The 25,210-nt window shown below is 56.9% G+C and overlaps 3 protein-coding genes across 3 annotated transcripts in view; 1 reads left to right on the top strand and 2 right to left on the bottom strand.

Moving 5' to 3' along the window:
• Positions 1 to 733: 733 nt before the first annotated feature.
• Positions 734 to 7,731, bottom strand: PFDN2 (prefoldin subunit 2). Its single transcript, XM_059871328.1, is given in 5 exon segments — positions 734 to 982; positions 5,419 to 5,484; positions 5,486 to 5,543; positions 6,927 to 7,015; positions 7,644 to 7,731. Coding segments are annotated over 5 exon segments (450 nt in total). The 5' UTR covers positions 7,707 to 7,731; the 3' UTR covers positions 734 to 808.
• Positions 7,732 to 7,820: 89 nt separating this feature from the next.
• NIT1 (nitrilase 1) lies at positions 7,821 to 22,577 on the top strand. The gene is made up of 7 exons (XM_059871325.1): positions 7,821 to 7,864; positions 8,242 to 8,322; positions 10,897 to 11,157; positions 13,872 to 13,975; positions 15,756 to 15,889; positions 17,610 to 17,735; positions 18,997 to 22,577. Coding segments are annotated over exons 1-7 (978 nt in total). The 5' UTR covers positions 7,821 to 7,862; the 3' UTR covers positions 19,267 to 22,577.
• A 2,192-nt stretch (positions 22,578 to 24,769) lies between these two features.
• The window catches only part of DEDD (death effector domain containing), a 9,458-nt gene continuing 9,017 nt past the window's right edge, over positions 24,770 to 25,210 (bottom strand). The window contains exon 4 of the mRNA XM_059870932.1: positions 24,770 to 25,208. Coding sequence (XP_059726915.1) covers positions 25,016 to 25,208 — 193 coding nt within the window. The 3' untranslated portion in view covers positions 24,770 to 25,015. The remainder of the gene's footprint in view (positions 25,209 to 25,210) is intronic.

The following is a 25,210-nucleotide window of genomic DNA, read 5'->3' as shown; positions in this document are numbered from 1 at the left end:
AAAATTGGGGCACCCCACCCCCATCTTTGGGGTCCCCTTTTTCCCCGTTTTTGGGGTCCCACCCCCCATTTTTGAGGTCCCCTCTCCCCATTTTGGGGTCCCTTTTTCCTCCAGTTTTGGGTCCCACTCCCCCTTTTTAGGGTCCCCTTCTTCCCCCCATTTTTGGGGTCCCACCCCCTTTTTAGGGTCCCCTTCTTCCCCCCATTTTTGGGGTCCCACCCCCATTTTTAGGGTCCCCTTCTTCCCCCCATTTTTGGGGTCCCACCTCCCATGTTTGGGGTCCCTTTTCCCCCCCATTTTTGGGGTCCCACCCCCCATGTTTGAGGTCCCCTCTCCCCATTTTGGGGTCCCTTTTTCCTCCAGTTTTTTGGGTCCCACTCCCCCTTTTTAGGGTCCCCTTCTTCCCCCCATTTTTGGGGTCCCACCTCCCATGTTTGGGGTCCCTTTTCCCCCCCATTTTTGGGGTCCCTTTTCCCCCATGTTTGAGGTCCCCTCTCCCCATTTTGGGGTCCCTTTTTCCTCCAGTTTTTTGGGTCCCACTCCCCCTTTTTAGGGTCCCCTTCTTCCCCCCATTTTTGGGGTCCCACCTCCCATTTTTGAGGTCCCCTCTCCCCATTTTGGGGTCCCCTTTTTTCCCCATTTTGGGTCCCACCCCCCATTTTTGGGGTCCCCTTCCCCCCTCCCCTCATCCCAAACCCTTTTCCCCCTTTTCCCACAAAAACCAACCCGGGGATTGTCCCAAACTCCCTTTTATTACCCAAACCCCCCCAAAACGCCCCCAAATCCCTCTGGGAATTTTGGGGGGGGGTCAGGACACCAAGACCCCCCCGGGACCCCCCTTGCCCCCCTCGGGGCCATCCCTGGGGGTGGATTTGGGGTCGTCCTCCCCCACCAGGCGGATGTTGTGGCGTTCCCGAAACTCGGAGAGCTCCCGGCCCTTGGCCTGCAGCTGCTGGGCCAGAGCCTCGATCAGCTTGGAGATCTGGGGGGAAAAACAGGGAAAATGGGAAAATTGGGATTGGGGAAATGGGGGAAAAGAGAGAGACTGGATCAGCTTGGAGATTTGGGGGGAAAAAGGGGGAAAATGGGAAAATTGGAATTGGGGGAATTGGGGGAAAAGAGAGGGACTGGATCAGCTTGGAGATTTGGGGGGAAAAAGGGGGAAAATGGGAAAATTGGAATTGGGGGAATTGGGGGAAAAGAGAGGGACTGGATCAGCTTGGAGATTTGGGGGGAAAAACAGGGAAAATGGGAAAATTGGAATTGGGGGAAATGGGGGAATTGGGGGGAAAGAGAGAGACTGGATCAGCTTGGAGATTTGGGGGGAAAAATGGGGAAAATGGGAAAATTGGGATTGGGGGAAATGGGGGAAAAGAGAGAGACTGGATCAGCTTGGAGATTTGGGGGGAAAAACAGGGAAAATGGGAATTGGGGGAAATGGGGGAAAAGAGAGAGACTGGATCAGCTTGGAGATTTGGGGGGAAAAAGGGGGAAAATGGGAATTGGGGGAAATGGGGGAAAAGAGAGAGACTGGATCAGCTTGGAGATTTGGGGGGAAAAATGGGGAAAATGGGAAAATTGGGATTGGGGGAATTGGGGGAAAAGAGAGAGACTGGATCAGCTTGGAGATTTGGGGGGAAAAAGGGGGGAAATGGGAATTGGGGGAAATGGGGGAAAAGAGAGAGACTGGATCAGCTTGGAGATTTGGGGGGAAAAATGGGGAAAATGGGAATTGGGGGAAATGGGGGAAAAGAGAGAGACTGGATCAGCTTGGAGATTTGGGGGGAAAAACGGGGAAAATGGGAATTGGGGGAAATGGGGGAAAAGAGAGAGACTGGATCAGCTTGGAGATTTGGGGGGGAAAAACAGGGAAAATGGGAAAATTGGAATTGGGGGAAATGGGGGGAAAGAGAGAGACTGGATCAGCTTGGAGATTTGGGGGGAAAAACGGGGAAAATGGGAAAATTGGGAAATGGGGAAATGGTGGAAAAGAGAGAGACTGGATCAGCTTGGAGATTTGGGGGGAAAAACGGGGAAAATGGGAAAATTGGGATTGGGGGAAATGGGGGAAAAGAGAGAGACTTGGTCAGCTTGGAGATTTGGGGGGAAAAATGGGGAAAATGGGAAAATTGGAATTGGGGGAATTGGGGGAAAAGAGAGAGACTGGATCAGCTTGGAGATTTGGGGGGAAAAAGGGGGAAAATGGGAAAATTGGGAAATGGGGGAAATAGGGGAAAGAGAGAGACTGGGTTAGAGTGGAGATTTGGGGGGAAAAATGGGGAAAATGGGAAAATTGGGATTGGGGGAATTGGGGGGAAAGAGAGAGACTGGATCAGCTTGGAGATCTGGGGGGAAAAACAGGGAAAATGGGAAAATTGAGAATTGGGGGAAATGGGGGAAAGAGAGAGACTGGATCAGCTTGGAGATTTGGGGGGAAAAACAGGGAAAATGGGAAAATTGGAATTGGGGGAAATGGGGGAAAAGAGAGAGACTGGATCAGCTTGGAGATTTGGGGGGAAAAACGGGGAAAATGGGAAAATTGGCATTGGGGAAATGGGGGAAAAGAGAGAGACTGGATCAGCTTGGAGATTTGGGGGGAAAAAGGGGGAAAATGGGAAAATTGGGATTGGGGGAATTGGGGGAAAAGAGAGAGACTGGATCAGCTTGGAGATCTGGGGGGAAAAATGGGGAAATGGGAAAATTGAGAATTGGGGGAAATGGGGGGAAAGAGAGGGACTGGATCAGCTTGGAGATTTGGGGGGAAAAACAGGGAAAATGGGAAAATTGGAATTGGGGGAATTGGGGGAAAAGAGAGAGACTGGATCAGCTTGGAGATTTGGGGGGGAAAATGGGGAAATGGGAAAATTGGGATTGGGGGAATTGGGGGGAAAGAGAGGGACTGGATCAGCTTGGAGATTTGGGGGGAAAAACAGGGAAAATGGGAAAATTGGGATTGGGGGAATTGGGGGAAAAGAGAGGGACAGGGTTAGAGTGGAGATTTGGGGGGAAAACAGGGAAAATGGGAAAATTGGGAATTGGGGGAAATGGGGGAAAAGAGAGAGACTGGATCAGCTTGGAGATTTGGGGGGAAAAAGGGGGAAATGGGAAAATTGAGAATTGGGGGAAATGGGGGAAAAGAGAGAGACTGGATCAGCTTGGAAATTTGGGGGGAAAAATGGGGAAAATGGGAAAATTGAGAATTGGGGGAAATGGGAGAAAAGAGAGAGACTTGGTCAGCTTGGAAATTTTGGGAGAAAAACAGGGAAAATGGGACAAATGGGAATTGGGGGAATTAGGGGAAAGAGAGAGACTGGATCAGCTTGGAGATTTGGGGGGAAAAACAGGGAAAATGGGAAAATTGGGGGAAATGGGGGGAAAGAGAGAGACTGGTTTAGAGTGGAGATTTGGAGGGAAAAAGGGGGAAATGGGGGAAAAGAGAGAGACTGGATCAGCTTGGAGATTTGGGGGGAAAAACAGGGAAAATGGGAAAAATGGGAGTTGGGGGAAATGGGGGAAAAGAGAGAGACTGGATCAGCTTGGAGATTTGGGGGGAAAAGGGGGGAAAAATGGGAAAATTGAGAATTGGGGGAAATGGGGGAAATAGGGGAAAAGAGAGAGACTTGGTCAGCTTGGAGATTTGGGGGGAAAAACAGGGAAAATGGGAATTGGGGGAAATGGGGGAAAAGAGAGAGACTGGATCAACTTGGGGGATTTGGGGGGGGAAAATTGGGAAAATGGGAAAATTGAGAATTGGGGGAAATGGGGGGAAAGAAAGGGACTGGATCAGCTTGGAGATTGGGGGGAAAAAGGGGGAAAATGGGAAAATTGGGGGAAATGGGGGAAATAAGGGAAAAGAAAGAGACTTGGTCAGCTTGGAGATTTGGGGGGGAAAAGGGGGAAAATGGGACAAATGGGAATTGGGGGAAATGGGGGAAATAGGGGAAAAAAGAGAGAGACTGGATCAGCTTGGAGATTTGGGGGGGAAAAACAGGGAAAATGGGAAAATTGGAATTGGGGGAAATGGGGGAAAAGAGAGAGACTGGGTCAGCTTGGAGATTTGGGGGAAAAAATGGGGAAAATGGGAATTGGGGGAAATGGGGGAAAAGAGAGAGACTGGATCAGCTTGGAGATTTGGGGGGAAAAACGGGGAAAATGGGAAAATTGGAATTGGGGGAATTGGGGGAAAAGAGAGAGACTGGATCAGCTTGGAGATTTGGGGGGGAAAATTGGGAAAATGGGAAAATTGGGAAATGGGGGAAATAGGGGAAAAGAGAGAGACTGGATCAGCTTGGAGATTTGGGGAGAAAAACAGGGAAAATGGGAAAATTGGAATTGGGGGAATTGGGGGAAAAGAGAGAGACTGGGTTAGAGTGGAGATTTGGGGGGAAAAACAGGGAAAATGGGAAAAAATGGGGAATAGGGGAAATGGGGGAAATAGGGGAAAAGAGAGAGACTGGATCAGCTTGGAGATTTGGGGGAAAACCCCAGGAAAAATGGGAAAAGAGAGAGACTTGGTTAGATCTGAGATCTGGGGGGAAAAGAGAAGGAAAAGGGGAAAAATCAGGGAGAAAAGGGGAAAAAGGAGAGAAAAAAAGGGTGGAAAGGTCCAGAGGAATTTTTTGGGGTGATCCCAGCAGATTTTTTTGGGCTCCCTGTTGGATGTTTATGGGATCCCAGTGGATTTTTGGGATATCCCAGGGCATACTTCCAGGATCCTAATGGATTGCTGTTGGATTTTTATGGGATCCCAGTGGGTTTAGGGCTGTCCCATTGAATTTTTATGGGATCCCATTGGGTTTGAGGCTATTCCACTGGATTTTGGGCTTCCCAGTGGGTTTTTATGGGATCCCAGTGGGATTTTTATGGGATTCCAGTGGGATTTTTATGGGATCCCCAGTGGGATTTTTATGGGATCCCCAGTGGGTTTTTATGGGATCCCAGTGGGATTTTTATGGGATCCCCAGTGGGATTTTTAAGGGATCCCATTGGGTTTAGGACTATCCCAGTGGGTTTTTATGGGATCCCAGTGGGTTTTTATGGGATCCCAGTGGGATTAGGGCTGTCCCATTGAATTTTTATGGGATCCCACTGGGTTTGAGGCTATTCCACTGGATTTTGGGCTTCCCAGTGGGTTTTTATCGGATCCCCAGTGGGTTTTTATGGGATCCCAGTGGGTTTTTATGGGATCCCAGTGGGTTTAGGGCTGTCCCATTGTGGTTTTATGGGATCCCATTGGGTTTAGGGCTATCCCATTGGGTTTAGGGCTATCCCAGTGGGTTTGTATGGGATCCCAGTGGGTTTAGGGCTATCCCAGTGGGTTTGTATGGGATCCCAGTGGGTTTGTATGGGATCCCAGTGGGTTTAGGGCTATCCCAGTGGGTTTGTATGGGATCCCAGGGTGTTTTTGGGGTCACAGACCTGCTCCCTGTTGCTCTCCAGGGCGGGCAGCACCTCCTTGACCGTCCTCTCCACCAGCACCCCCCCCGACCATGCGGAAACACTTCCGGGTGGGATCCACCTCCCGCAGGGTCTCGATCACCAACCTGGGACAGCGGGATCAGCACCCCAAATACCCCCTAATCCACCCCAAATACCCCCTAATCCACCCCAAATGCACCCCAAATACACCCTGATCCACCCCAAATCCCTGTCCCAAATCCACTCCAAAACCCCGTCCCAAATCCCCACCCCAAACCCCCATTCTGAACCCCCCAGTCCCAAACCCCCCAAAGCCTGATCCCAAACCCCGATCCTCACCCCAATCCTGACCCAAAACCCCCCAAATTCTGATCCCTAATCTGCAATTCTAAACCCCCTAAATCCCAAACCCCGACCCCAAAACCCCACCCCAAACCCCCATTCCCAATCCTCATCCTGAACCCCCCAATCGTGACCCCAAATCCCCAATTCCCATCCCAAATCCTGACCCCCAATCCCCATCCCAAACCCCCCAATCCCGACTTCAAACCCCTCAATCCCCATCCCAAACCCCCCCAACCCCAAACCCCCCAAATTCCAATCCCAATCCTCAATCCTAACCCCAAACCTCCCAAACCCCCAACCCCAATCCTGATCCCAAATCCTCCAGATCCCCCACCCCAGACCCCAAACTCCCCAGATCCCAATCCCAATCCTGACTCCAAACCCCCCAATCCTTACCCCAAACCCCCCAATCCCGACCCCAAACCCCTCAATCCCGATCTTAAACCCCCAATCCTCACCCCAAACCCCCCAATCCTGATCTCAAACCCCCCAATCCTGACCCCAAACCCCCAATCCTGACCCCAAATCCCCAAACCCCGACCCCAAACCCCCCAATCCTGATCCCAAACCCCCAATCCTGACCCCAAACCCCCCCAATCCCGACCCCAAACCCCCAATCCCGACCCCAAACCCCCAATCCTGACCCCAAACCCCCCAATTCCGACCCCAAATCCCCCAATCCCGACCCCAAATCCCCCAATCCTGACCCCAAATCCCCCAATCCCGACCCCAAACCCCCCAATCCCGACGCCAAATCCCCCAATCCTGACCCAAATCCCCCAATTCCGACCCCAAATCCCCCAATCCCGACCCCAAATCCCCCAATCCTGACCCAAATCCCCCAATCCCGACCCCAAACCCCCCAATCCCGACCCCAATCCCGACCCCAAACCCCCAATCCCGATCCCAAACCCCCCAATCCCGACCCCAAATCCCCCAATCACGACCCCAAACCCCCCAACCCCGACCCCAAATCCCCCAATCCTGACCCCAAACCCCCCAATCCCGACCCCAAACCCCCCAACCCCGACCCCAAACCCCCCAACCCCGACCCCAAACCCCCAATCCCGACCCCAAACCCCCCAATCCCGACCCCAAACCCCCCAATCCCCACCCCAAACCCCCCAATCCCCACCCCAAACCCCCCAATCCCCCAGACCCACGTGTGCTCGTTGAGCTCCAGCTCCAGCTCGGCCGCCTTGGAGGCCAAACCCCGCTGGTCCTGCCGCAGGCGGTTAAACCGGGACACCACCTGCAGCCAAACTGGGCTAACTGGGACGGACTGGGACCGACTGGGGGGCTGGGAGGGGACTGGGGGGGGGACCTGGTTAACCGGGAGGGGCTGGGAATGGACTGGGATGGGAACGGGGAATGAGATAAACTGGGACTGGGGAACTAGGAACAGGATAAACTGCGGTCAACTGGGATAAACTGGGATGGCATTGGGATAAACTGGGATTGGGTCTGGACTGGGATAAACCCCTGGGATTGGGGGGAGATCCCTACTGAGGGCTTGGGGAGACCCCCGGGATGAGAAGGAGCCCCCCAACCCCACAGCAGCGCCCCCCCCTCGGGCCCAGAGACCCCCCCCTCGTTCCCCAGTCCCAGCCCCCCCTTATCAGAGACCCCTCCCCGTTATCAGGAACCCCCCCTCACCATTCCCCCCATTCCACACTTTCCTCTCAGGCCCAGGACCCCACATCTATTTCCTCTCTCCCTTTATGAGGGACCCCCCCCTCATTATGAGGGACCCCCCCTCATTATGAGGGACCCCTCCCTCACTCCCCGCTCCCACAGACCTCTCCCCTCAACCCCACCTTCCCCCCAGGCCCATCCCCCCCTCACTCCTCCACCCCTCCCCAGCTCCCGGTTCCCCCGACCTGCTCGGCGCTCAGCCCCTTCCCCGCCGGGGCCGCCCCTCGCCCCTTCCCCGGCTCCGCCATCTTTCCAGCGAGGCTCCGCCCCTTCCGCTCCCGCCGCGCTCGCGGCGCTGCCACTTCCGGCCGCCATCTTGGGTGCGGGTGAGGCCGCGGCGGCGCCATCTTGGGTGAGGGCAGCGCCTGAGGGGGGGACTTTGGCCGCGCTGCCGCCGGCGGGGAATGTGCGGGAATGGGGACGGAAAAGGGGGAAAAAGTGGGGGGAAAAGGGGGGGGTGGGGTGGGGGGAGGGCGGGTTTAGGGTCTGGAGGGCGTTTGGGGGGGGTGGGTGTAGTTTCGAGGGTGTTTGGGGCGGTTTGAGGGGGTCTGCGGTAGTTTTAGGGGTGTTTGGGGCAGTTTTGGGGCAGTCTGGGGGGTCTGGGAGCAGTTTTTGGGGGGCTGGGGTACTTTGGGATCAAAATTGGGGCAACTAGGGGGGCACTGAGGACATTTGGGGGGGTCAGGGGGCAGTTTGGGGTCACACCTGGGGTAATTTGGGGGGGGTTCCAGGTCCCCCCCAGCCGTGTGACCCCTCCCCAATTTGGGGTGTCCCCCCCTCCAGGCTGAGGGTGGCCCCCCGGGCCCTGCTGTGCTGCCCCCCGAGAGCCTCGAGAGCCCCCCAGAGCTCCAGCACCACAGGCAGGTACGGGGGGGAGCCCCAAAACCTCCAGGGGGACCCCAAAAACCCCACAGGGGGCTGAGGGTGACCCTGCTCCCCATGGGGTCACCTGGGGGTGTCCCTGTCCTCAAGGGGGTGACCCCAGTGCCTGTAGGGTGATCCCAATCCCTTTGAGGTGTCCCATGGGGTGACCCCCAGTCCCCATGAGGTACCCTTGGTGTCCCCACTCTGCAGTGGCCTGGCCACGGTGATGTCCCCAGTCCCTCTGAAGTCCCCTCAGTGTGCCCAGGCTTGTTGGTGTCCCCCTGTCCCTCCAAGTCCCTCACGGTGTCCTCTCCCCACAGCCCCACGGCCATGGCAGCGTCCCCAGACCCCACGGTGTCCCCAGGCCCATTGGTGTCCCCTGTCCCTCTGAGGTCCCCTCAGTGTCCCCAGACCCATTGATGTCCCCAGGCCCATTGGTGACCCAGGCCCATCAGTGTCCCCAGACCCCTCAGTGTCCCCCTGTCCCTCCAAGTCCCTCACAGTGTCCCCTCCCCACAGCCCCACGGCCATGGCAGCACCCCCAGACTCATCGGTGTCCCCAGGCCCGTCAGTGTCCCCAGGCCCCTTGGTGTTCCCAGACCCCTTGGTGTCCCCCTGTCCCTCCAAGTCCCTCACAGTGTCCCCTCCCCACAGCCCCACGGCCATGGCAGCACCCCCAGGCCCGTCGGTGTCCCCAGGCCCATCAATGTCCCCAGGCCCCTTGGTGTTCCCAGACCCCTTGGTGTCCCCCTGTCCCTCCAAGTCCCTCACAGTGTCCCCTCCCTGCAGCCCCATGGCCATGGCAGCTTCCCCAGACTCATCGGTGTCCCCAGGCCCATTGGTGTCCCTGGGCCAGTCGGTGTCCCCAGATCTGTTGGTGTCCCCAGGCCCATTGGTGTCCCCTGTCCCTCTGAGGTCCTCTCAGTGTCCCATAGCCATGGCAGTGTCCCCAGGCCCCTCGGTGTCCCCCTGTCCCTCTGAGTCCCTGACAGTGTCCCCTCCCTGCAGCCCCATGGCCATGGCAGCTTCCCCAGACCCCACAGTGTCCCCAGGCCCATCAATGTCCCCAGGCCTGTCGGTGTCCCCAGGCCTGTCGGTGTCCCCAGACCTGTCAGTGTCCCCAGGCCCCTCGGTGTCCCCAGGCCTGTCGGTGTCCCCAGACCTGTCAGTGTCCCCAGACCCCTCGGTGTCCCCAGGCCCCTCGGTGTCCCCCTGTCCCTCCGAGTCCCTCACACTGTCCCCTCCCCGCAGCCCCACGGCCATGGCAGCACCCCCAGACCCCGCGGTGTCCCCAGACCCCTCGGTGTCCCCAGACCCCTCGGTGTCCCCAGACCCTGCGGTGTCCCCAGACCCGTCAGTGTCCCCAGGCCCATTGGTGTCCCCAGGCCCCTCGGTGTCCCCAGGCCCATCAGTGTCCCCAGACCCCACGGTGTCCCCAGACCTGTCAGTGTCCCCAGGCCCCTCGGTGTCCCCAGGCCCCTCGGTGTCCCCCTGTCCCTCTGAGTCCCTCACACTGTCCCCTCCCCGCAGCCCCACGGCCATGGCAGCACCCCCAGACCCCGCGGTGTCCCCAGACCCGTCAGTGTCCCCAGGCCCCTCGGTGTCCCCAGACCCCTCAGTGTCCCCAGACCCCGCGGTGTCCCCAGGCCCCTCGGTGTCCCCCTGTCCCTCTGAGTCCCTCACAGTGTCCCCTCTCCACAGCCCCACGGCCATGGCAGCGCCCCCAGACCCCGCGGTGTCCCCAGATCCGTCAGTGTCCCCAGACCCCTCGGTGTCCCCAGGCCTGTCGGTGTCCCCAGACCCGTCAGTGTCCCCAGACCCCGCGGTGTCCCCAGACCCCTCGGTGTCCCCAGACCCCGCAGTGTCCCCAGACCCATCAGTGTCCCCAGACCCTGCGGTGTCTCCAGACCCGTCAGTGTCCCCAGACCCCTCAGTGTCCCCAGGCCCATTGGTGTCCCCAGGCCCATCAGTGTCCCCAGGCCCCTCGGTGTCCCCCTGTCCCTCCGAGTCCCTCACACTGTCCCCTCTCCACAGCCCCGCGGCCATGGCAGCGCCCCCAGACCCCGCGGTGTCCCCAGACCCGCCAGTGTCCCCAGACCCCGCGGTGTCCCCAGACCCATCAGTGTCCCCAGACCCCGCGGTGTCCCCAGGCCCCTCGGTGTCCCCAGGCCCCTCGGTGTCCCCCTGTCCCTCCAAGTCCCTCACACTGTTCCCTCTCCACAGCCCCGCGGCCATGGCAGCGCCCCCAGACCCCGCGGTGTCCCCAGACCCGTCAGTGTCCCCAGACCCCATGGTGTCCCCAGACCCCTCGGTGTCCCCAGACCCTGCGGTGTCCCCAGGCCCGTCGGTGTCCCCAGACCCGTCAGTGTCCCCAGACCCCTCGGTGTCCCCAGGCCCGTCAGTGTCCCCAGACCCCATGGTGTCCCCAGACCCGTCAGTGTCCCCAGACCCCTCGGTGTCCCCAGACCCTGCGGTGTCCCCAGACCTGTCAGTGTCCCCAGACCCCTCGGTGTCCCCAGACCCCTCGGTGTCCCCCTGTCCCTCCGAGTCCCTCACAGTGTCCCCTCCCCGCAGCCCCGCGGCCATGGCAGCGCCCCCAGACGCCGCGGTGTCCCCAGGCCCGTTGGTGGCGGTGGCACAGGTGACATCCACGGCGGACAAGGAGCACAACTGGCGGCAGTGCTCGGCGCTGGTGCGGCGCGCGGCGGCCGCGGGGGCCCGCGCCGTCTTCCTGCCCGAGGGCTTCGACTTCATCGGGGACAGTCCCCAGCACAGCCTGGCGCTGGCAGAGCCACTGCACGGGGACACCGTGGGGCGCTACCGCCAGCTGGCCAGGTACGGGACACCGGGGTGGCACCGGGTGTGTCCCCAGGGGGTGTCACTGTGTGTGTGTCCAGAGGATGTCATTGTGTGTACCCAGGGAATGTGATGGTGTGTCCCCGGGGGATGTCACTGTGTGTCCTCAGGGAATGTCGCTGTGTGTATGTCACCAGGGAATGTGACCATGTGTCCCCAGGGGGTGTCACTGTGTGTGTCCAGGGAATGTCACTGTGTGTCCCCAGGGAGTGTCACTCTGTGTACCCAGGGAATGTCGCTGTGTGTATGTCACTGTGTGTCCCTAGAGAATGTGACCATGTGTCCCTAAGGAATGTCACTCTGTCCCCCCGGGGGATGTCACTCTGTGTCCTCAGGCTATGTCACTCTGTGTACCCAGGGAATGTCACTCTGTCTCCCCGGGGGATGTCACTCTGTGTCCCCAGGGAATGTCGCTGTGTGTATGTCACCAGGGAATGTGACCATGTGTCCCCAGGCCCTGTCACTGTGTGTCCCCAGGGGGATGTCACTGTGTGTCCCTAGAGAATGTGACCATGTGTCCCTAAGAAATGTCACTCTGTCCCCCCGGGGGATGTCACTGTGTGTCCCCAGGCCCTGTCACTGTGTGTCCCCAGGGAGATGTCACTGTGTGTCCCGTGACCATGTGTCCCTAAGGAATGTCACTCTGTCCCCCCGGGGGATGTCACTGTGTGTCCTCAGGCCGTGTCACTCTGTGTACCCAGGGAATGTCACTCTGTGTACCCAGAGGATGTCGCTGTGTGTATGTCACCAGGGAATGTGACCATGTGTCCCCAGGCCCTGTCACTGTGTGTCCCCAGCAGGATGTCACTGTGTGTCCCTAGAGAATGTGACCATGTGTCTTTAAGGAATGTCACTCTGTCCCCCCAGGGGATGTCACTGTGTGTCCCCAGGCCATGTCACTCTGTGTACCCAGGGAGTGTCACTCTGTGTCCCCACAGGATGTCACTGTGTGTCCCCAGGCCCTGTCACTCTGTGTCCTCAGGCTATGTCACTCTGTGTACCCAGGGAATGTCACTCTGTGTCCCCACAGGATGTCACTGTGTGTCCTCAGGCCATGTCACTCTGTGTACCCAGGGAATGTCACTCTGTGTCCCCACAGGATGTCACTCTGTCCCCCCAGGCCATGTCACTGTGTGTCCCCAGGGAATGTCACTGTGTGTCCCCAGGGAGTGTCACTCTGTGTACCCAGAGGATGTCACTCTGTGTCCCCAGGGAATGTCGCTGTGTGTATGTCCCCAGGGAATGTGACCATGTGTCCCCAGGCCCTGTCACTCTGTGTCCCCAGGGGGATGTCACTCTGTGTCCCCAGGGAATGTCGCTGTGTGTATGTCACCGTGTGTCTCCAGGGAATGTGACCATGTGTCCCCAGGGGGATGTCACTGTGTGTCCCTAGAGAATGTGACCATGTGTTCCTAAGGAATGTCACTCTGTCCCCCCGGGGGATGTCACTGTGTGTCCCCAGGCCCTGTCACTCTGTATCCTCAGGCCGTGTCACTCTGTGTACCCAGGGAGTGTCACTCTGTGTCCCCACAGGATGTCACTGTGTGTCCCCAGGCCCTGTCACTGTGTGTCCCCAGCAGGATGTCACTGTGTGTCCCTAGAGAATGTGACCATGTGTTCCTAAGGAATGTCACTCTGTCCCCCCGGGGGATGTCACTGTGTGTCCCCAGGCCCTGTCACTCTGTGTACCCAGGGAATGTCACTCTGTGTCCCCACAGGATGTCACTGTGTGTCCCCAGGCCCTGTCACTGTGTGTCCTCAGGCTGTGTCACTCTGTGTACCCAGGGAATGTCACTCTGTGTCCCCACAGGATGTCACTGTGTGTCCCCAGGCCCTGTCACTGTGTGTCCCCAGGGAATGTCACTGTGTTTCCCCAGGGAGTGTCACTCTGTGTACCCAGAGGATGTCACTGTGTGTCCCCAGGGAATGTCGCTGTGTGTATGTCACCGTGTGTCCCTAGAGAATGTGACCATGTGTCCCCAGGCCCTGTCACTCTGTGTCCCCAGGGGGATGTCACTGTGTGTCTCTAGAGAATGTGACCATGTGTTCCTAAGGAATATCACTCTGTCCCCCTGGGGGATGTCACTGTGTGTCCCCAGGCCCTGTCACTCTGTGTACCCAGGGAATGTCACTCTGTGTCCCCACAGGATGTCACTGTGTGTCCCCAGGCCATGTCACTGTGTGTCCCCAGGGAATGTGACCATGTGTCCCCAGGCCCTGTCACTCTGTGTCCCCAGCGGGATGTCACTGTGTGTCCCTAGAGAATGTGACCATGTGTCCCTAAGGAATGTCACTCTGTCCCCCCGGGGAATGTCACTGTGTGTCCCCAGGCCCTGTCACTGTGTTTCCCCAGGGAGTGTCACTCTGTGTACCCAGGGAATGTCACTCTGTCTCCCCACAGGATGTCACTGTGTGTCCCTAGGCCATGTCACTGTGTGTCCCTAGGCCATGTCACTGTGTGTCCCCAGGGAGTGTCACTGTGTGTCCCCACAGGATGTCACTCTGTCCCCCCAGGCCATGTCACTGTCGCCCCAGGGAATGTCACTGTGTGTCCCCAGGGAGTGTCACTCTGTGTACCCAGAGGATGTCACTCTGTGTCCCCAGGGAATGTGACCATGTGTCCCCAGGGAGTGTCACTGTGTCCCAGGGAATGTCACTGCATGTCCCCAGGGGATGTCACTGTGTGTCCCCAGGGAATGTGACGTGTGGCTGTCCCTCGGGGGTTTCCACGAGCGTGGCCAGGACTGGGACAGCACCGGCCGGATCTACAACTGTCACCTGCTGCTGGACAACTCGGGTGGGACACGGCCTTCCTGAGCCCTCTGTCCCCTGGATCCCTAGTCCCTGTGTCCCCAGCATTCCTGACCTTCCCCGTGTCCCTGTGTCCCCAGCATTCCCAACCCTTGCACGTCCCTGTGTCCCCACGTGTCCCCACCGTTCCTGCCCGGTGTCCCCAGGCGCACTGGTGGCTGCAAACCTGCATCATTCCCAGTCCTCGTGCCTGTCCCCACTGTCCCCAATCCTGCTGTGGCTGTCCCCAGCCCTGGTGGTGGCTGTCCCCAGTGTCCCCAATCCTGTTGTGGCTGTCCCCAGCCCTGGTGGTGGCTGTTCCCAAGGTCCTCAGTCCCCCTGTGGTGGCTGTTCCCAGTGTCCCCAACCCTGCTGTGGCTGTCCCCAGGCACGCTGGTGGCCGCGTACCTGCACCATTCCCAATCTCCATGGCTGTCCCCAATGTCCCCAGTCCCTGTGGCTGTCCCCACTGTCCCCAATCCTGCTGTGGCTGTCCCCAGCCCTGGTGGTAGCGTCCCCAGTGTCCCCAACCGTGCTGTGGCTGTCCCCAGGCACGCTGGTGGCCGCGTACCTGCACCATTCCCAATCCCCATGGCTGTCCCAGCTGTCCCCACTGTCCCCAATCCTGCTGTGGCTGTCCCCAGCCCTGGTGGTGGCTGTCCCCAGCCCTTGTGGTGGCTGTCCCCAGTGTCCCCAACCCTGCTGTGGCTGTCCCCAGGCGCGCTGGTGGCCGCGTACCTGCACCATTCCCAATCCCCATGGCTGTCCCTGCTGTCCCCACTGTCCCCAATCCTGCTGTGGCTGTCCCCAGCCCTGGTGGTGGCTGTCCCCAGTGTCCCCAGCCCTGCTGTGGCTGTCCCCAGCCCTGGTGGTGGCTGTCCCCAGTGTCCCCAACCGTGCTGTGGCTGTCCCCAGGTGCGCTGGTGGCCGCGTACCTGCACCATTCCCAATCCCCATGGCTGTCCCCACTGTCCCCAGCCCTGCTGTGGCTGTCCCCAGCCCTGGTGGTGGCTGTCCCCACTGTCCCCAACCCTGCTGTGGCTGTCCCCAGGCGCGCTGGTGGCCGCGTACCTGCACCATTCCCAATCCCCATGGCTGTCCCCGCTGTCCCCACTGTCCCCAACCCTGCTGTGGCTGTCCCCAGCCCTTGTGGTGGCTGTCCCCAGTGTCCCCAACCCTGCTGTGGCTGTCCCCAGGTGCGCTGGTGGCAGCGTACCTGCACCATTCCCAATCCCCATGGCTGTCCCCGCTGTCCCCACTGTCCCCAATCCTGCTGTGGCTGTCCCCAGCCCTGGTGGTGGCTGTCCCCAGCCCTGCTGTGGCTGTCCCCAATGTCCCCAATCCTGCTGTGGCTGTCCCCAGCCCTGGTGGTGGCTGTCCCCAGTGTCCCCAGCCCTGCTGTGGCTGTCCCCAGTGTCCCCAACCCTGCTGTGGCTGTCCCCAGGCGCGCTGGTGGCCGCGTACCTGCACCATTCCCAATCCCCATGGCTGTCCCCACTGTCCCCAGCCCTGCTGTGGCTGTCCCCAGCCCTGGTGGTGGCTGTCCCCAGTGTCCCCAGCCCTGGTGGTGGCTGTCCCCACTGTCCCCAACCCTGCTGTGGCTGTCCCCAGGTGCGCTGGTGGCCGCGTACCTGCACCATTCCCAATCCCCATGGCTGTCCCCGCTGTCCCCAGTGTCCCCAACCCTGCTGTGGCTGTCCCCAGCCCTGGTGGTGGCTGTCCCCAGTGTCCCCAGCCCTGGTGGTGGCTGTCCCCAGTGTCCCCAACCGTGCTGTGGCTGTCCCCAGGCGCGCTGGTGGCCGCGTACCGCAAGCTGCACCTGTTTGACGCGGCACTGCCGGGGCAGCTGGCGCTGAGCGAGAGCTCCTTCACCAACCCTGGCCAGGAGCTGCTGCCCCCCATCGACACCCCCGTGGGCAAGGTACGGCCCTGCCCGTGTCCCCTGCTGTCCCCTGCTGTCCCCTGCTGTCCCCTGCCTTCACTGATCCCTGGTATTCCCAGAAAAACCTGGGGTTGGTTGTGTGTCACAGCCTGTGGTGTCTAGAGCTGGCCCTGCCCTAATCCTAACCCCAGCCCCTGACCCCACAGTGCCCAGGGGTGTCCTCAAGTGCCCCTGGGCATCCCAGGGTGTCCCTGCATGTCCCCAGGTGTCCCCACGTGTCCCCTGCCTTCACTGATCCCCGGTATTCCCAGAAAAACCTGGGGTTGGTTGTGTGTCACAGCCTGTGGTGTCCAGAGCTGGCCCTGCCCTAATCCTAACCCCAGCCCCTGACCCCACAGTGCCCAGGGGTGTCCTCAAGTGTCCCTGGGCATCCCAGGGTGTCCCTGCATGTCCCCAGGTGTCCCCAAGTGTCCCCTGCCTTCACTGATCCCCAGTATTCCCAGAAAAACCTGGGGTTGGTTGTGTGTCACAGCCTGTGGTACCCAGAGCTGGCCCTGCCCTAATCCTAACCCCAGCCCCTGACCCCACAGTGCCCAGGGGTGTCCTCAAGTGTCCCTGGGCATCTCAGGGTGTCCCTGCATGTCCCCAGGGTGTCCCCAAGTGTCCCCTGCCTTCACTGATCCCCAGTATTCCCAGAAAAACCTGGGGTTGGTTGTGTGTCACAGCCTGTGGTATCCAGAGCGGGCCCTGCCCTAATCCTAACCCCAGCCCCTGACCCCACAGTGCCCAGGGGTGTCCCAGGGTGTCCCCAGGTGTCCCCTGCCCTCAGTGACCCCTGGCATTCCCAAAAAAACAGCTGGAATTGGCCATGTGCTACAGGCTGTGGGTCCTGGAGCTGGCCCTGCCCTGACCCCTGATCCTCCCCATGTCCCCGGGGCTGTCCCCAGTGTCCCCTCACCCTGTCCCCCCCAGCTGGGGCTGGCCGTGTGCTCTGCCCTGTGCTTCCCAGAGCTGGCCCCATGCTCAGGGTGTCCCCAATGTCCCCTCACTGTCCCCCAGCTGGGGCTGGCCATGTGCTCTGCCCTGTGCTTCCCAGAGCTGGCGCCATGCTCAGGGTGTCCCCAATGTCCCCTCACTGTCCCCCAGCTGGGGCTGGCCATGTGCTCTGCCCTGTGCTTCCCAGAGCTGGCCCCATGCTCAGGATGTCCCCAATGTCCCCTCACTGTCCCCCAGCTGGGGCTGGCCGTGTGCTCTGCCCTGTGCTTCCCAGAGCTGGCTCCATGCTCAGGGTGTCCCCAATGTCCCCTCACTGTCCCCCAGCTGGGGCTGGCCGTGTGCTATGACCTGTGCTTCCCAGAGCTGGCCCCATGCTCAGGGTGTCCCCAATGTCCCCTCACCCTGTCCTCCCCAGCTGGGGCTGGCCGTGTGCTCTGCCCTGTGCTTCCCGGAGCTGGCCCCATGCTCAGGGTGTCCCCAATGTCCCCTCACTGTCCCCCAGCTGGGGCTGGCCGTGTGCTATGACCTGTGCTTCCCAGAGCTGGCGCCATGCTCAGGGTGTCCCCAATGTCCCCTCACTGTCCCCCAGCTGGGGCTGGCCGTGTGCTATGACCTGCGTTTCCCGGAGCTGGCCCCATGCTCAGGGTGTCCCCAATGTCCCCTCACTGTCCCCCAGCTGGGGCTGGCCGTGTGCTATGACCTGCGTTTCCCAGAGCTGGCGCCATGCTCAGGGTGTCCCCAATGTCCCCTCACTGTCCCCCAGCTGGGGCTGGCCGTGTGCTATGACCTGCGTTTCCCGGAGCTGGCCCAGGCCCTGCGCGGGGCCGGTGCCCAAATCCTGACCTTCCCCTCGGCCTTCACCGTCCCCACCGGGGCTGCACACTGGGAGGTGAGGGGACACCCCTGGGGGGGCTGGGGACACCCATGGGGGGGCTTGGGGACACCCCTGGGGGGGCTTGGGGACACCCCTGGGGGAGTGGGGACACGTCTGGGGGGGCTTGGGGACACGTCTGGGGGAGTGGGGACACCCTTGGGGGGGCTGGGGACACCCTGGGGGGGCTTGGGGACACCCATGGGGGGGCTTGGGGACACCCATGGGGGGGCTGGGGACACCCCTGGGGGGGCTTGGGGACACCCCTGGGGGAGTGGGGACACACATAGGGGGGCTGGGGACACCCTGGGGGGGCTGGGGACACCCATGGGGGGGGCTGGGGACACCCCTGGGGGAGTGGGGACACACATGGGGGAGTGGGGACACACATGGGGGGGCTGGGGACACCCTGGGAGGGCTTGGAGACACTCATGGGGGGGTTGGGGACAAACCGGCAGCGGGGGAGGTTGGGGTGCCTGTGCCATTGATTGCCCCCATGTCCCCCTTGGTGACAGCACTGTCCCCTAGGTGCTGCTGCGTGCCTGTGCCCCCATGTCCCCCTTGGTGACACTGCTGTCCCCTAGGTGCTGCTGCATGCCCGTGCCCCCTGTGCCCCCCTTGGTGACACTGCTGTCCCCTAGGTGCTGCTGCGTGCCCGTGCCCCCCTTGGTGACACTGCTGTCCCCTAGGTGCTGCTGTGTGTCCGTGCCCCCCTTGGTGACAGTGCTGTCCCCTAGGTGCTGCTGCATGCCCATGCCCCCATGTCCCCCTTGGTGACAGTGCTGTCCCCTAGGTGCTACTGCATGCCCATGCCCCCATGTCCCCCTTGGTGACACTGCTGTCCCCTCGGTGCTACTGCATGCCCGTGCCCCCGTGTCCCCCTTGGTGACACTGCTGTCCCCTAGGTGCTGCTGCATGCCTGTGCTCCCCTGTGCCCCCCTTGGTGACACTGCTGTCCCCTAGGTGCTGCTGCGTGCCCGTGCCCCCCTTGGTGACACTGCTGTCCCCTAGGTGCTGCTGCATGCCTGTGCCCCCCTTGGTGACACTGCTGTCCCCTAGGTGCTGCTGCATGCCCGTGCCCCCTGTGCCCCCCTTGGTGACACTGCTGTCCCCTAGGTGCTACTGCATGCCTGTGCCCCCCTGTGCCCCCCTTGGTGACACTGCTGTCCCCTAGGTGCTGCTGCGTGCCCGTGCCCCCTGTGCCCCCCTTGGTGACACTGCTGTCCCCTAGGTGCTGCTGCGTGTCCGTGCCCCCCTTGGTGACAGTGCTGTCCCCTAGGTGCTGCTGCGTGCCCGTGCCATCGAGTGCCAGTGCTACGTGGTGGCCGCGGCTCAGACCGGCCGCCACAACGCCACCCGCGCGTCCTTCGGCCACTCGCTGGTGGCCGATCCCTGGGGCGCCGTGGTGGCCCAGTGCCACGAGGGGCCGGGGCTCTGCCTGGCCCACATCGACCTGGGCTACCTGGAGCAGGTGCGCAGGGACCTGCCCGTGCACGGCCACCGCCGTGGGGACATCTACGGGACCCTGACGGGGACACCGGGGACGTGATGGCACCCGGGGAACGGCGCCGGGTTTGGGTCGGATCCGCTCGGAGTTTGCACCGGGTTTGATTGTGTGTCCCCAAAATGGAATGGCACAGTGTGTCCTCCCTGCTCTTTTTGGGGGTCCCACATCAGCCCCAAATGTGCATCAGCTCAGCCCCAAATCAGTCCCAAATCTGCATTAATTCAGCCCCAAATATTCCCTCAAATCAGTCCCAAATCTGCCCTTTTTGTCCCCAAAATGGAATGGCACCATGTGTCCTCCCTGCTCTTTTTGGGGGTCCTAAATCTCCATCAACTCAGCCCAAAATCAGTTCCAAATCTGCATTAATTCAGCCCCAAATATTCCCTCAAATCAGTCCCAAATCTGCCCTTTTTGTCCCCAAAATGGAATGGCACAATGTGTCCTCCCTGCTCTTTTTGGGGGTCCCACATCAGCCCCAAATCTGCATCAGTTCAGCCCAAAATCAGTCCCAAATCTGCATCAGTTCAGCCCAAAATCAGTCCCAAATCTTCATCAATTCAGCTCCAAATATTCCCCCAAATCTGCATCAGTTCAGCCCCAAATCAGTCCCAAATCTGCCCTTTTTGTCCCCAAAATGGAATGGCACAATGTGTCCTCCCCGCTCTTTTTGGGGGTCCCACATCAGCCCCAAATCAGCACCAAATTTGCATCAACTCAGCCCCAAATCAGTCCCAAATCTGCCCTTTTTGTCCCCAAAATGGAATGGCACAATGTGTCCTCCCTGCTCTTTTTAGGGGTCCCAAATCTCCATCAACTCAGCCCAAAATCATTCCCAAATCTGCATTAATTCAGCCCCAAATATTCCCTCAAATCAGTCCCAAATCTGCCCTTTTTGTCCCCAAAACGGAATGGCACAATGTGTCCTCCCTGCTCTTTTTGGGGTCTCAAATCAGTCCCAAATCTGCACCAACTCAGCCCAAAATCAGCCCCAAATTTGCATCAGTTCAGCCCCAAATCAATCCCAAATCTGCCCCTTTTGTACCCAAAATGGAATGGCACAGTGTGTCCTCCCCGCTCTTTTTGGGGGTCCCAAATCTCCATCAACTCAGCCCAAATTCAGTTCCAAATCTGCATCAATTCAGCCCCAAATATTCCCTCAAATCAGTCCCAAATCTGCCCTTTTTGTCCCCAAAACAGAATGGCACAATGTGTCCTCCCTGCTCTTTTTGGGGGTCCCACATCAGCCCCAAATCTGCATCAGCTCAGCCCAAAATCAGTCCCAAATTTGCATCAGTTCAGCCCAAAATCAGTCCCAAATCTGCATTAATTCAGCCCCAAATATTCCCTCAAATCAGTCCCAAATCTGTCCTTTTTGTCCCCAAAATGGAATGGCACAATGTGTCCTCCCTGCTCTTTTTGGGGGTCCCACATCAGCTCCAAATCTGCATCAGCTCAGCCCAAAATCAGCCCCAAATCTGCATCAGTTCAGCCCTGAATCAGTCCCAAATCTGCCCTTTTTGTCCCCAAAATGCAATGGCACAATGTGTCCTCCCTGCTCTTTTTGGGGTCTCAAATCAGTCCCAAATTTGCATCAGTTCAGCCCAAAATCAGTCCCAAATTTGCATCAGTTCAGCCCCAAATCAGTCCCAAATCTGCCCTTTTTGTCCCCAAAATGGAATGGCACAATGTGTCCTCCCTGCTCTTTTTGGGGGTCCCACATCAGCCCCAAATCTGCATCAGCTCAGCCAAAATCAGTCCCAAATCTGCATCAATTCAGCCCAAAATCAGTCCCAAATCTCCATCAACTCAGCCCAAAATCAGTCCCAAATCTGCATTAATTCAGCCCCAAATATTCCCTCAAATCAGTCCCAAATCTGCCCTTTTTGTCCCCAAAATGGAATGGCACAATGTGTCCTCCCTGCTCTTTTTGGGGTCCCACATCAGCCCCAAATCTGCATTAATTCAGCCCCAAATCAGTCCCAAATCTGCCCTTTTTGTCCCCAAAATGGAATGGCACAATGTGTCCTCCCTGCTCTTTTTGGGGTCTCAAATCAGCCCCAAATCTCCATCAACTCTGCCCAAAATCAGTCCCAAATCTTCATCAATTCAGCTCCAAATATTCCCCCAAATCTGCATCAATTCAGCCCAAAATCAGTCCTAAATTTGCATCAGTTCAGCCCCAAATCAGTCCCAAATCTGCCCTTTTTGTCCCCAAAATGGAATGGCACAATGTGTCCTCCCTGCTCTTTTTGGGGGTCCCACATCAGCCCCACATCAGCCCCAAATCTTCATCAATTCAGCTCCAAATATTCCTCCAAATCTGAATTAATTCAGCCCTGAATCAGTCCCAAATCTGCCCTTTTTGTCCCCAAAACAGAATGGCACAATGTGTCCCCCCTTTCTCTTTGGGGGTCCTAAATCAGTCCCAAATCTGCATTAATTCAGCCCCAAATATTCCCTCAAATCAATCCCAAATCTGCCCTTTTTGTCCCCAAAATGGAATGGCACAATGTGTCCTCCCTGCTCTTTTTGGGGTCTCAAATCAGCCCCAAATCTGCATCAGTTCAGCCCTGAATCAGTCCCAAATTTGCATCAATTCAGCCCAAAATCAGTCCCAAATTTGCATCAATTCAGCCCCAAATCAGTCCCAAATTTGCCCTTTTTGTCCCCAAAATGGAATGGCACAATGTGTCCTCCCTGCTCTTTTTGGGGGTCCTAAATCTCCATCAACTCAGCCCAAAATCAGTCCCAAATCTGCATTAATTCAGCCCCAAATATTCCCTCAAATCAGTCCCAAATCTGCCCTTTTTGTCCCCAAAATGGAATGGCACAATGTGTCCTCCCTGCTCTTTTTGGGGTCCCACATCAGCCCCAAATCTGCATTAATTCAGCCCTGAATCAGTCCCAAATCTGCCCTTTTTGTCCCCAAAATGGAATGGCACCATGTGTCCTCCCTGCTCTCCTTTTGGGGTCCCAATTCAGCCCCAAAGTTCTTCCAATTCTGCACCAATTTAGCCCAAAATTGACCCTGAATCTGCCCCAAAACTGCTCCAATTTCCACCAAATGTGCTCCAAATCAGCCTTTTTGTCCCCAAAGTGAAACAGCACAAGGTGTCCCCCCTTCTTTTTTGGGGAGACCCAAATCTGCTCTGAAACTGCCCCAAAATCAACCCCAAATCTGCTTCAAATCAGCCCCAAATCAGCCCAAATTTGCACTGAATCAGCACTTGTGTCCCCAAAAGGGATTTCTGCTTTTTTTTTTTTTGGGGGGGGGTCCCTTTTTTTAGGGGTTTTGACAGGGGATGAATTTCTTTCTATTAAAATTTGAAAAATATAAAAATCCTAAAAAATGACCCCAAAGCGTGGAGGAGTTTTGGGATGGGAGGGATTGGGGACAACCCTGAACTCCCCCCAAGTGGGAATGGGGGAAAAAACAAGGAAAATGGGAAAAAAAATCCATCCCTGTTGGGTTTTGGGGGAAAATGGGAATTTTTTGGGGGAAAAAATAGGGATTTGGGGAGGAAAATGGGAATTTTGGGGGAAATTGCCATTTGCTTTTTGTCGTTGTTTTTAATGGATATAAAAGAGGGGAAAGTGAGGGGAAAAACATGGAAAACACAAGGAGGAAGAATTTGACAAGGAAAATGAGGAATTCTGGAATATTCCAAACCCCCAATCCCCAAATCCCTTATGTTCTTAAAATGAGATTTTTTTTACCTTTTTTTTGGCCATTTTTAATGGATACAAAAGAGGAAAAACCCATGGAAAGCACAAGAAAGAGAAAATTGACAAGGAAAATGAGGAATTCTGGAATATTCCATGTTTCCAATGCTTCCCACACCTCCAATCCCCAATTCTGACTGCACCAATGGGATTTTTGCCTTTTTGCTGCTGTTTTTAATGGAAAAAAAGAAAAGAAAATAGGGAAAAAACATTGTAAACACAAAGAGAAGGAGGAATTGACAGGAAAAAAGTGAGGAATTCTGGAATATTCCCCACCCCAGATCCCTGTGTGTCCCACCAGTGGGATTTTTGCTTTTCCATCACCATTTTTAATGGATAAAAAAAGAAAAGAAAATAGGAAGAAAACATGGAAAAGACAAGGAGAGGGAGGAGTCTGAAGTGAGGAATTCTGGAATATTCCACACCCCAAATCCCAGCGTGTTCCACCAGTGGGATTTTTGGTTTTTCATCACCATTTTTAATGGATAAAAAAGAAAAGAAAATAGGGAGAAAACATGGAAAAGAGAAGGAGGAACTGACAGGGCAAGGTGAGGAATTCTGGAATATTCCACACCCCCAATCCCCCAAATCCCAGCGTGTTCCACCAGTGGGATTTTTGCCTTTTCATCACCATTTGTAATGGATAAAAAAGAAAAGAAAATAGGGAGGAAACATGGAAAACACAAAGAGGAATTGATGGGACAAAGTGAAGAATTCTGGAATATTCCACACCCCAAATCCCAACATGTTGCACCAGTGGGATTTTTGCCTTTTCATCACCATTTTTAATGGATAAAAAAGAAAATAGGAAGAAAACATGGAAAAGACAAGGAGAGGGAGGAGTCTGAAGTGAGGAATTCTGGAATATTCCACAACCCAAATCTCAGTGTGTTCCACCAATGGGATTTTTGCCTTTTCATCACCATTTTTAATGGATAAAAAAGAAAAGAAAATAGGGAGGAAACATGGAAAACACAGAGAGGAATTGACAGGACAAAGTGAAGAATTCTGGAATATTCCACACCCCAAATCCCAGCGTGTTCCACCAGTGGGATTTTTGGTTTTTCATCACCATTTTTAATGGATAAAAAAGAAAAGAAACAAGGGAGAAAACATGAAAAAGAGAAGGAGGAACTGACAGGACAAAGTGAAGAATTCTGGAATATTCCACACCCCCAATCCGCAAATCCCAGCGTGTTCCACCAGTGGGATTTTTGGTTTTTTATCACCATTTCTAATGGATAAAAAAGAAAAGAAAATAGGGAGGAAACATGGAAAAGACAGAGAGGAATTGACGGGACAAAGTGAAGAATTCTGGAATATTCCACACCCCAAATCCCAACGTGTTGTCAGTGGGATTTTTGGTTTTTCATCACCATTTGTAATGGATAAAAAAGAAAAGAAAATAGGAAGAAAACATGGAAAAGACAAGGAGAGGAAGGAGTCTGAAGTGAGGAATTCTGGAATATTCCACAACCCAAATCTCAGTGTGTTCCACCAATGGGATTTTTGGTTTTTCATCACCATTTTTAATGGATAAAAAAGAAAAGAAAATAGGGAGGAAACATGGAAAACACAGAGAGGAATTGACAGGGAAAAGCGAGGAATTGATGGGACAAAGTGAAGAATTCTGGAATATTCCACACCCCAAATCCCAACGTGTTGTCAGTGGGATTTTTGGTTTTTCATCACCATTTCTAATGGATAAAAAAGAAAAGAAAATAGGGAGAAAACATGGAAAAGACAAGGAGAGGGAGGAGTCTGAAGTGAGGAATTCTGGAATATTCCACACCCCAAATCTCAGTGTGTTCCACCAATGGGATTTTTGCATTTTCATCACCATTTTTAATGGATACAAAAGAAAAAACAGGAGGGAAACCCCATGGAAAACACAAGGAGAACCCATCAGGAACCCCCCAAAAAGCGCCGAATCCCGGAATCCCCCACACCTCCAACCCTCCCCAAATCCATGAGCGGGCTCTGCCGAAGAATGGGGGGAAAAACCAGAAAATCCCAAAAAAACCCCAAAAAACCCAAACTGGGGGGGGGGGGCGGGGCGATGGATCCCTCAGGGAGCCGTGTGGAGCATCAAGTTCCTGAGGAGTTTCTGACGGCCCAGCTCGTAATCCTCCTCGTCCACGTTGACCAGCAGCTTGATGGCCTCGTGGCCCACGGCCTGTTTGAGCGAGTCCGTGATGAAGACGCCCTTGAGGGCCTCCAGGAGGGAGCCGTTGATGTAATCCCGCCAGAAGGCGTCGAGGTA

Source organism: Haemorhous mexicanus, chromosome 31 (assembly GCF_027477595.1).
Source record: "Haemorhous mexicanus isolate bHaeMex1 chromosome 31, bHaeMex1.pri, whole genome shotgun sequence".
Lineage (NCBI taxonomy): Eukaryota > Metazoa > Chordata > Aves > Passeriformes > Fringillidae > Haemorhous > Haemorhous mexicanus.
This window is presented reverse-complemented; position numbering and strand designations above follow the sequence as displayed.

Bases quoted from the DNA above. Each gene is read 5' to 3' on its own strand.
- NIT1 (XM_059871325.1), top strand. The intron at 11,158-13,871 runs GTACGGGACACC...GTGTGTCCCCAG, and splicing joins CGCTACCGCCAGCTGGCCAG to GGAATGTGACGTGTGGCTGT. The intron at 13,976-15,755 runs GTGGGACACGGC...GGCTGTCCCCAG, and splicing joins CCTGCTGCTGGACAACTCGG to GCGCGCTGGTGGCCGCGTAC.